Genomic DNA, 11,135 nt, shown 5'->3' on the forward strand with positions numbered 1-11,135 from the left:
AAATAAGAAAGTGAAGACTCCGGACTTTCCCCTCACTGTGCACTTGCATAAATTAACACATCCCTATTTAAATTCTTATCGCCCGCGATCAGATCACACCATCTGTCGTTATTGCCGATTCGGTATGTAAAGATTGATTATCCTCTTTCAATTCCCTCTATATTTCCCCCCAGTAAATCCGCGCTGCGAACATGGCTTTTGCAGCTCTTCGCCATTCGATTCCCTCCCCCACTCGCCTGCTTCGTCCAACCATGTCGGCCCCTTCGCAAGCGCGACTCCAATCCCAATGCCGCCAGGTTTCCTTCTCCTCATACCTGGTCTCTCCCAAGGAGCTCAGTGAGGCTCTCAAGAAGAACCCTCCCACCAAAATCTCGACTTCACCGCGTGTCGTGCCCCTGTGTGCTGCATGGTTTATGCCCAATGATCCGGAAGGTCGCAAAGGGATCGACATTTTCCGGAAACATCGCATCCCTCAGGCTCGATTCTTTGACTTGGATGCAGTCAAAGATGCAGAATCTCCGTACCCGCACATGCTTCCTACCGCGGAGACATTTGCCGATGCGATGAGCGAGCTTGGCATCCGGCGCGACGACGAAGTGGTGGTTTACGACACCGAAGAGCTTGGAATCTTCAGCGCCCCCCGTGTCGGCTGGACCCTACGAGTATTTGGACACCCTCGGGTTCATCTCCTGGACAACTACCGATTGTGGGTGCGCGAAGGGTACCCGACGGAGACTGGGGAGCCCCAGCAAGTGGAACGGACCAGCTATCCGGTACCTAATTACGATTCGAAACTGGTGATTCCGTACTTGGAGTTGAAGGAGATTGCCAAAGAGCATAGGAAAGAAGGTGCCAAAGAAGTCGAGATCTTAGATGCGCGATCTTACGGCCGCTGGGCGGGAACGGATCCCGAACCACGCCCGGGATTGTCCTCAGGCCATATTCCTGGCTCCAAGAGCTTGCCTTTCCAAGAATTACTGGATCCGGAGACGAAGACTTTTCGATCGAAGTCTGATCTGCGCAAAATCTTTGAAGAGAAAGAAATTGACGACTCCAAATCGATCATCAGCTCTTGCGGCACTGGTGTGACGGCTACGATTATTGAAACCGCCTTGGGCGAAGCAGAGTACGGAGATCCCAACCTTCGGAGAGTGTACGATGGAAGCTGGACGTAAGTACTACTTACCATTCGCTAAGTACCCTATCCTCGTCAAGTACAGTCGCTTACTATGTATTTTGTTTAGTGAATGGGCACAGCGCGTCAAGCCCGCCGACGGACTGATCAAAAAAGTGAACTAGGCTGGTGGGCATTAGGCATCTTCTACCATTGCCTTGACCGCGAAATCACATCAAGATGGCCCTTGATCCTTGTATGACATAGCGTTCGTTCTTGCTTCTATGGAGGACTTTTGTGTTACGGTGACAGCATGTCAATTATCCTATAGAGTGTAACCCGAGTAGACATCCTATCGAGCTTCGCTACCGCAGTATAGTTATTGAAATGAACAGAATCTCTCATCTCATGGGCTTTTCTATTAATTGTCGCCATGGAATTTCCCTGTCGAATCGATATAGAAACGTGATGAATCTTGTAGATGATGACTGTTCCGCTTAGTCAGTTGGGCGAGTCACTCCCACGGCATCACAGTTGATCCGCTGCTGTTCAATGACCCTTCAATCAGCCTTTACCTGGGCCCTATTATTTCCGCGAATGACTCGGTCAGACCCCAAAATGCTGCATATGTTCCTTCTTTGTGAACCAGGATCCCACGGTAAGTACCTTGTGGTCTGTTTGTTCTGGCGTCTTAGTGGCCTGAGGTTGTCCTCGGTACCTCTTGATTGACCTAATCTTAATGCCATTGCCCCCACATTCTCATATCCCTCCGCCATCAGACCAAACCTCCTTCTGAGGACCCATCCGCTAACGCCGCGGCGGCTCAGTCGCACTCGTTAAATTCAGCCATTCGGTGTAGGGCAGCTGCGCCGCCTTAACCATCCCTACGATTTACCTACGCGATCTGCTTCTTGTCGACCGCTGAAGCGATGTCGACCGGACGCAAGGTCTTCCACTGTGCCGTGGATGAGACGGCGCTGACGACCAACATCAGCGAAATCAAAAAATGGACAACCAACGGGGCGATCACCCTGGTCGTTCCTCTCTACAGTACGTATCTCCCTTTATAATTTCTGTCTACGTCTATCCTTTTTCTTTTCATGCATTCTGTACATCTTACATTTTCTCACTATCCCTTCACTCAGCCCTTGAACGCCTTCATGCATTGAAACGAGCCGGGTCTCAAGTCGCTATCAACGCCCGCGAGGCTGTTCGCTTTCTTGACCGCGTTACTTCCGGAAAGGACAGTACTCCGGCCGATCGCGTTGCTCTTCAGGGCCCGATGGAGCAGTACGAGAACTGGAGTGATGCGGAAAAGTTCTTTCTGCCGGAATTCGAAGAAGAGCCGGAGGCGACAAATGGAAACGATGCCCGGGAGACGCCGTTGGAGAAGAAGGGATCTAAAGGAAAAGACAACAAGAGAAACGGAGCCTCGGATGATCTGTCGCAAATGCTTCTCAATAAGCTGAACTTCAAGAAGGACTCGGACGCCGCGTCGGTTAACTCGGCAGGGACTCGCAGTGCCCCTGCATCGCCACCTTCTTCAAGAAGTTCCCGTACAAGTCCCGAATGTGCCAACTCTCATGTGGTTGAGAATGGAAACGGAACGAACAACCTTAAAGTAAAGCAGACGAACGGACATAAGCGATCTGCTTCTGGCTCCACCATCCCCACGGTTCCCTTGGTGCTCCGACCGCTCCTCAGTGCGTTGCTGTGGCGCCTGCACAGCGGCCCGGATGCGTCCAATGCGGCTAAAAGTTGTATCCTTATTACGAACGACCGCTCCACACAGATTTGGGCCCAGAAGTTTGGCATTGGCGTTAAGAACATCCACCAGCTGCGGACCTCCATTCAGTATGAAGAACGGGAATACAAGAATCGCTGCAAATATGTGGAGAAAACCCAAACCCACACGGCCGAACCGAAGTCACTGCTTTCCTACGACGACGAGAGCGACGAAGATGAACTAGTCTTTGTTCCTCGGGGTCGCGGGAAACCAACCTCGCGAGGAGGTTCGCGTGGTGGAGGCAATCGGAAACCCGCCGCCGCTAAGACCGTGGCGCCGCCTGTGGAGAGTACGATGGAGATCCCTACTCAGCCCATCGACCCCAACTCTTTCAGTCGGTCCTTGCCCACCACAACGAAGCAGCAGCCCACGATTGATCTCAGTACACAATCTGGGGCTGCGCGTGGCATGGCAGGAGCGTCTCGGAACTACAGCAGCGGTCGTCGAGGGGCGCCTCGCGGACCAACTCGTGGCAACAGCCGAGGCCGTGGGAAACTCTGGGTTCCTTGAGCGGACGGCAGAGCCCCGTTGACTGTGATGCCGACGGGGCATTTGTTTGCAATTTCCAACAGAGACCACTGTGGTTGTTATTCGAAGCAGGAATCATCTTCCGTTCCCGGACTGCCTACTGGTCGATGTCAGTTCAGACTGTGACTTGATGGATGAGGCGAATGGGTCCTATATGGATTGCACGGATATGAAGGATGAGTGCGAGTCGGATACGGCACTGATTCGATCCATACAACCATTCTCGTGCGAGACCGATGATCAGGCTCTAGGTCAGGTTCTGGGGTCAGACGGGTCTTCTTGCTCATACACTTGCTTTCCGTTACGATGGAGGAACGGGCTTTTTTGTTTTATGTCCTTCCACATGTCGGGTGCTCCTGGACCAGGCACCTGTTCAACCCGACATGCGTAAACGAGCTAGCTATTCAACATATTACTCAGCAGTTACCACCCCCACATATGAGAGTTGTCTTGCTTATTTTTGTTGAACCTGTTGCTATTGCTCTATGGAAGTATGAGGGGGATGGGCACGATGCATGCTTCAGTAGTGCTTCTGGTATTGTTTATTAAGAAAACGAGAAAAAGAAACAGATGACAGAAATGAAACTTGTGTTTAGCTCGTGGTCATGGAGAGATGAGATGAGATATGATAACCCTAACTGTGCACAAGGAAACTCTAATGAGCCATGCCATGAGGTCATGAGCCCAAATTAATAGCCGCAGTTAAGGTCCCGTGGATCAACACCTCCGCATTGATGTCAACGTCACTTGACTGCCCCTCCTTCACCCTCCATCTTCACAGTTCCTGTACCTACGTCGCCCAGCAATAAATTAAACCCCCGATACGTAAGTATCTTCCCGGGCTTGACTCTCCCATCCAATCGCCTCCCCAAGAACTCAAACCTTGCCAATACGATACCAGTGCTAGTCCTTCCATACATCTATACGAATCATCGTAGCCACGAGCAAGCAATAACAATGGTTGACTCCGTTGATGAAACCTCCCTCGCCGCATCGCCCATGGAGCGACGCAATTCCCTGGAGAAACATCTCCTGAACCGTCCTGATCCCCACGACCTCAAGGAGAGACACATCCTCCTTGACACCAATGTTGCTCCGTACGCTTCCATGACTCTATTTATTGTACTACCTATACTCCTCACATCGTACCACTAACAAATCACCTACAGATCTATCCAAGCAGCGAGACAGGAGCTAGACCGTCAGCGCACAACTGATAGTCTGAAGAAACATTTGGAGCACAGACCGGATCGCGAGGAACTGGTTGAGCGTGCGTATCTTGACATTATCCCACCTATTCGTCTACGTTTCTTCTCTCGCAGCTAGCTTTTGTCATATTGTTATAGACTCGATTACTAACGTAGCTATGATATGCCAAAGGCAATATCCTCCCGCATATCAACGCAGCCCCAGCGCTTCAGGCCCACGCCCGCGAGCTGGAAAAACACATGTTGGCTGATCATCTCGACCAAAAGATTCAGAACCGGCCGCAGCCGGAGGATCTCATGGCTCAGGGGATCTTGACGGAAGATGAGGATCCAAGGGAGCCGACTTTCTGATTGATTCTGTCTTTGACAGCTGTTCATGGGTCACGATGGATATGGTTCCGTTTGAGTTACAGGACATGGTTTGATGGACGGAGTACATGGATGGATTTACTGGTTATGTTTAATTGTTTTCTCTTCCCAGAAACAAAACGAAGATATGGTAGATGACATACTGCACAGTGAGATGTGAGCTTAATATGGCCTTGTTGATCTGAGCTGCTGGGATAGTTCATAGTTTAGCTAAGTCTAGCTTACCTAGTTCAGAACAATCCCACTCTTCTTAAAGTACATGAGTAAGACATACATACATACATAACACGCACACTCCACAACCCCGAACAACAGGCATGAACTAATACCCCTCATCACCACCCCCAGAGAGATCCGGCATCCACCCAGCCGGTCTCTCACTCCCCCTCACCAATATCCCATAAGCAGCCCTCTCCACCTTCTCCACACTCCCCTGCATAACATCCATCTTCTTCCCGAGATCCTTAATCAAATTATGCCGTCTGGACACACTCAACCCCTCAAATAGTGACCTCATCTCCCTCAAATCCACCACAATCCCATTCTGCTCTCTACTCAGCCCCATCTTTTTCTCGTCAGAAGCAACCGACCCAGCCGACAGCGCCGTAACCGCAAACCGCATCATCTCCCCAGTTAAATCGAACAACCCCAACAGATAATCCTCCTCCGTGACGAGTATCTCCGCGGGGAGTTTCGTGCACACTTCAGGGAGCGTGATGAGGGTCTGCGTAGTCAGGTAGTGGTGGAAGGAGAGCGCCTCGATGTATTCCTGGATCGCGCCGCTGAGCTGGCGCTGGTACCGCCATTTGTTTGGGCCGGTGACGTCTGGGAGGGCGTTGGTGAAGAGGGACTGGATTTGGGTGAAGCGGGATTGGGTTTCTTTGGTGATGTTTTCCGGGAGAGGGGCGTTGAGTTTCCGAATTCTGGGATGGAGTTTATCCTGTTAGATTTTGTCTTTGCGGTAGGGTATGTGTTGGTTGGGGGGGGGGGGGGGGGGGGGGGGGTGGGGGGGGGGGGGGGGGGGGGGGGGGTTGTTACCGTTGGAGGGAGAAGATACTGCAGATTTGTGTTAGCTTTGTTTTTGTTTTACTCGATAAGGCTCGCCATGTGCATGACCTAATGATAGATGGGAAACAGGAGGGGGGAACATACATCTTCTTGCTCAGCGCTGTAATGTCCCTTGAGATCTTGATTAGTCGCTCGCGCCGATCGTGGTGCTCGTCTAGCTCGTTGCGGAAGGTCTCGAAGATGGAGAGGATTTGCGTTGATTGTTCGGCCATTGTCGTCGTCTGGTGCTCGTTGTTGTTGGGTTGGAGTGAGAGCTGTTTGCCGTCCCAGGTGCGTTTAGTTCCGGCCATTTATTTGTGTTGACTGGGTGGGGATGGTGCTAATGGTATGGAGGGGGAATTATTTTGCGGCAATGAAATTAATTCACTGATGGATGGGCGTCATCATTGGACTCGGGGCTAGGACGGATTGGGGTGATTATCTGATAAGATATGGTTGCTTGGAGGCCATCAGTACCGAGCATTCGGGCATTGGTGGAGGGTCGCCCCTTTTTTCTTTCCCCCCACATTACTATTGCTCTGCCAAGGGGATCTGACTGCTTTTGAATATTCTGTGCTTGGTATTACTTGATTGGCTGATGGTGCGATCTTATTTCACTATGCTGAGAAGGGTAGAGGGTACTAGTTTACCTGAGCTTATTCCCCAAAGTGCAAGAGATATATAGTAGTTTCTGAGCGTTGTGTTTTTTTCTAATACTCAGTAGATTATTAGCACCACTTTAGGTGGAGCCCTTTGCAATTATTGCGCATTTGTGGGTGCGTAATAAACCTCTTAGATCCAAGGCCTTCAATGAATCAACTCGAGGTATCTATACAATCATTTCTGGGCCATGACACCGTCAAATTTTTTCTAAATCCATAGCATATACTGAACATAATGTCATGATTGGGTCATTGGATACTGTAACAGAGCTGTACACTCAATCATAGTCATATCAGACAATCACTGGCCAAGATACTTGTACTTTAGAGGAGCACCACCCGACTTCAGCCCGATTATGGTGACCGTTTGCCCATCTCCCGGGACGATGTCCATGGCACTGTCGCTGACTTTGATGCCGTCTCTTTCCTCAAAGACGAGGCACTTGACAGGTTTCTTCGCGGTGATCAGCAGCTTCTGCTCGTTACCAGATTCTGAAACCTTGTTCACCTCCAGGCCCCGATCCGACAGGTCCAGGTACTTGAACGGTTGGGGCCAATCCACATCGCGAGCCGTAATCTCACCATCCACCCAGAGTCGAGCAGCGAGCACGTGAGGCTCTGGTTGCTCCTTATGGTCAATGACACCTTCCAGGATGTTTGTAGTACCGTTCGGCACTATTTTGACGTTATCACGCAGGATGGGTGCACGGACATCAAGCCCAGTATTGACCGAAAGGAATCTAAGCTCGATTGTGCCAACAGTTTCCTTCTGCAAGCTACTGGCAATCCAGAGTTCGTACTTGCTCGTCTTCGGCGGCTGTGCGTGGGTCACACTCCAATCATGATGCTCCCTCCGCACACCCACAGCAATGGGCTTCAGAACACGTGCCACAGCATAGAATGCCGGTTTGGGCCGCAGGAAATAATCTACGATGGCCCAGGAGATAGTGGGCCAGCAGTCATTTAGTTGCCAAAGCAGGGCACCGCCACAATGTCTTTCATCACCCCACTGACGACGCCATCCACGGTATCCGAACATCATTGTTTCGGCCTGGACAACCTGTGTGAGGTAAATGTACGTCTATATTTAGTTAGCCACATGGATCCTGATGGTCAGGCCAGGGAACATGCCTCTAAGTCTGTAGCTGTCCTCAGGTTCTCGACAAGATATGTAGCAATCCTTCGCTCGTGTCCATCGGCCTTGTTGTGGAAGTCGAGAACATGTGACTGGGGGTATTTGTCCGCTTCATTCTCCACGAAATACTCGATTGTCGACATATGGGGGAATGCCTCCATTCCAAACTCACTGTTGAAACGCCCTCCTAATGTATCGAAGATTTGATACTTCTCCTGAGTTCCATGCCATACTAACGAAGGTTAGCATGAACTTAATCTAGGATACCGTTTGACTTACCATTCCACTGATGCATATCGCCCACTGTAGGATCGGACGTGATCTTTCCATCACCCCAAGGGCTCCCCGGATGGTAAACCGTTTTAGGGGACAGCTTTTCAACAACAGAGGGCAGGAGCTTCTCATATATGTAGCGCGCTGGGAAATCGGTCTTCAGCCAATTCTCGGGGTTCTTATCTTCGTAGTCGTAGACAAGACCAGCGCTTTCTTGCACTTGGTAGTCTTCATTGTTCCCAACATACACCACAATCGACGGGTGATGGCGCAGTCGGCGCACGTTATAGTTTGCCTCCTTCTCGACCGACTCCAGGAGCTCGGGCCATGTTGGATAGTTGCCACAGCCAAACATGAAGTCTTGCCATACCAAGACTCCGAGTTCGTCGCATGCTTGATAGAAGCTATCATCCTCATAGCAACCGCCGCCCCACACTCTATGCTCTGTTAGCAAATTGTTAACTATCATGGATCGTCCGAACATACCTGATCATCACCTGGCGGCCAGCAACCATCAGCTCAATCCATTTGCGATACCGCTCGGCAGTAATACTGGGCAAGAGATTATCGGCCGGAATCCAGCATGAGCCGCCACAGAAGACATCAACCCCATTGATTCGGAAGAAGAACGACTTCCCATGCTTGTCAGGCTGCTGAATAAGTTCTGCAGTTCGAATGCCAATCTTCTTCGACACGCTGTGAACCTCCTGGTCTTCTTTCTCCAAGGACACGGTAATCTCATACAGGGTAGGGTCACCATAGCCGTTGGGCCACCAAAGAGACGGTTGCTTCACGTCAAATGTCACTTTCGTAACACTGTCCTTCAGAGTAGCCACCTCGCGAGCGACCTCCTTGCCGTGGAGACTAAGCACGAAGCTGGCCTTGTAAGATTCAACTGATTCTGCAGCGTCTAGTTCAGCGAAAGCCGAAATCTGGGCTGTCTGGTGGTCCGCTGCGAGCTCCACCTCCGTCCAAAGATCTGAGATCCTGGCGGAGTATACCTCAAGCCGCACCTCCCGCCAGATACCTGCAGTTGACAAGAGTGGACCCCAGTCCCAGCCCCAATGATATTGGGCTTTTCTGACGGCCATTCTGGCTGGATCGCCGTTGAAAGAAGCCCAGTTATGTTTGGTATCTTTCTCCCGAAGCTCTCGCGCCCTGCGCATGGCACAGTCGAAATTGATTTCCAGCACATGGTCTCCCTCCGTCTCAAGCGCCTTAGTCACATCTACACGGTGAGCAAGGAACATGTTGTCACTCTCCAGGATGACGTTGCCATCAAGCTTTACTGTGGCAAAGGTATCCAAACCGTCAAATGCCAAGACAATCGACGAGCCAGCGGCGACGGTGGGCTTCTGGAAGACGGTTCGATAGGTCCATGACTTTTCATTCACCCATCGGGCATCTAGTTCATTGAAACCAATGTATGGATTCTTCAGCCTAAAGGAAACGGCAATCGGTTAGCATCTGGATTGCATTGGGCATGTGAAAAGAAACGCATACTTCTGATTGGCTTGCAGATCCTGGTGAGCCACGGAAGGAACGACAGGTACCGGCATCCACGCTTCAGGCGATTGCTCATCGCTATCCTTGAAGCTCCATCCCGTAGATAGAGGGTACTGAGAGAATGCGGCCATGGCGTTATCTGAAGGGGTTTTAGAAGTGCCAATGGATGCTTGGACACTTCAGCAGAGGACAGAGAAAACTTGTGTTCATCGAACCCCAGAAAGTGGAAATTCCCCGGATTTTAGATGCCGGCTCCCCATGTTGAAAGGATCGTTGCCAGGTGCAGATTCTCATGAGTGTATGCTACATGCGACAAGGTATGCGGAGTAACCCTCCGCACCCCACGTGCTGGGATTTCCTCTTTGGGCCATTCTACACGGAGGAGAGTCCTTGCCCAATTTGGTTAAGCCCCATCAGGGACCATGTTCAACCACTGACAGTCACGATTTGTCCTCGTTCAACCTCTATCCATGGCACACCGGTAAGTCTACTGCTGGTCGTCCTTACCTATTGGCTCTCACTTCGTGAAGTTTGGTTGTGGCCGTGAAAGACTGTTGTGAAACGGCCTTATCGGGCGTCCTTACTCGATGGGGAACGTTAACCATGCCCTAACCACGGCATCTTCCCGAAACTGTTAAACCTCCGATGTTTCTCCCACGCTTTTCCGTTCTCGACACGGACGGACCTCCGTCAAGCTCTCTGGATCCTCTTGTCGGTCAATTGCCAGCGACAGTTGGTCAAGAACGTTCCATACAAATGGTCGAGGATGGCCATCAGTCAGAGGTATGTCTTTTCTTTGGACCATACATCGTTCATAATTCTCTGAAATTGAGTTTCTCTTACGGTTTCGCTTCCATCCTGAATCCAATTTCTTTCTACAGCCAGATCTGGCGCAGGTATAAACCATATCGACAATGTGTGGGTGCACCCTTCCTCGGTCCGTGGCCACACCGCAGACAAAATACATTCCTCCCAGTTCGTCTGACGAACCGTTGAGCCACTCTTTCCATGAGACATTTGACGCGTCGTTTGGCGCTAAGTTCCCGGTCTGACTGTCTGAAACTCTGAGTCTTCGGACATCAGCCTTCGAATCAGCCCCTCCTCGTACCATTGATCAAATGCTCTGAAGGCAGTCTCACACTCCTTATGGCACTAAATTTAATTGAAGGGACATGCCCTACTCAACCTCCAGGGCACGAAGAGAAAAAAAAATGACGCATTCCTTGGCGCCAATCTTCTGTCGGATCAACGCTTACGGAGTACTTGTGTTTGAATCCGCTAGCTACTGGTGGGCGTCGTCAGCGTCGTTGATTGGAAGAACCCAGTCGGATGAACGGGGCGATATCCCTTAATTCTGGGTACAGTCGTCAGTGGCTCGGATCATCCCGAATTGCTGATGTTCACCATCGCCTATCCGGCCCCCTCGTGCCCGTGCTAAGAGGCCGCCTCCTGTTGATCGCAAAATAGACTTGAACGGCTCTGGAAATTTCGGCGAAATTCTGGGGTC

At 50.9% G+C, this 11,135-nt stretch overlaps 5 protein-coding genes across 5 annotated transcripts; 3 read left to right on the plus strand and 2 right to left on the minus strand.

Annotated features, from left to right (window-relative positions):
* Positions 1–30: 30 nt before the first annotated feature.
* BDV37DRAFT_45458 (sulfurtransferase) lies at positions 31–1,507 on the plus strand. The gene is made up of 2 exons (XM_032090686.1): positions 31–1,171; positions 1,245–1,507. Exons 1-2 carry the CDS (start codon positions 192–194, stop codon positions 1,297–1,299), a joined length of 1,035 nt encoding a protein of 344 aa, XP_031935157.1. The 5' UTR covers positions 31–191; the 3' UTR covers positions 1,300–1,507.
* A 182-nt stretch (positions 1,508–1,689) lies between these two features.
* Positions 1,690–3,572, plus strand: BDV37DRAFT_45472 (uncharacterized protein). The gene is made up of 3 exons (XM_032090687.1): positions 1,690–1,772; positions 1,942–2,164; positions 2,260–3,572. Exons 2-3 carry the CDS (start codon positions 2,044–2,046, stop codon positions 3,408–3,410), a joined length of 1,272 nt encoding a protein of 423 aa, XP_031935158.1. The 5' UTR covers positions 1,690–1,772; positions 1,942–2,043; the 3' UTR covers positions 3,411–3,572.
* Positions 3,573–4,181: 609 nt separating this feature from the next.
* BDV37DRAFT_45474 (RPEL repeat-containing protein) lies at positions 4,182–5,157 on the plus strand. The gene is made up of 3 exons (XM_032090688.1): positions 4,182–4,525; positions 4,598–4,698; positions 4,809–5,157. Exons 1-3 carry the CDS (start codon positions 4,386–4,388, stop codon positions 4,985–4,987), a joined length of 420 nt encoding a protein of 139 aa, XP_031935159.1. The 5' UTR covers positions 4,182–4,385; the 3' UTR covers positions 4,988–5,157.
* On the minus strand, positions 5,158–6,363 carry BDV37DRAFT_291516 (translin family protein; the record flags this gene model as incomplete). The annotated part of the gene is made up of 2 exons (XM_032088963.1): positions 5,158–5,928; positions 6,158–6,363. The coding sequence occupies 2 exons, from the start codon at positions 6,361–6,363 to the stop codon at positions 5,328–5,330; spliced, it is 807 nt and encodes a 268-aa protein (XP_031935160.1). The 3' UTR covers positions 5,158–5,327.
* Positions 6,364–6,443: 80 nt separating this feature from the next.
* On the minus strand, positions 6,444–9,987 carry BDV37DRAFT_264747 (beta-mannosidase). Its single transcript, XM_032083705.1, has 5 exons — positions 9,626–9,987; positions 8,609–9,562; positions 8,129–8,559; positions 7,846–8,081; positions 6,444–7,795 (listed from the first exon to the last, which is right to left on the minus strand). The coding sequence occupies exons 1-5, from the start codon at positions 9,757–9,759 to the stop codon at positions 7,016–7,018; spliced, it is 2,535 nt and encodes an 844-aa protein (XP_031935161.1). The 5' UTR covers positions 9,760–9,987; the 3' UTR covers positions 6,444–7,015.
* Between the last annotated feature and the right edge of the window lie 1,148 nt (positions 9,988–11,135).

The sequence above is a fragment of the Aspergillus pseudonomiae genome, assembly GCF_009193645.1.
Source record: "Aspergillus pseudonomiae strain CBS 119388 unplaced genomic scaffold BDV37scaffold_139, whole genome shotgun sequence".
Lineage (NCBI taxonomy): Eukaryota > Fungi > Ascomycota > Eurotiomycetes > Eurotiales > Aspergillaceae > Aspergillus > Aspergillus pseudonomiae.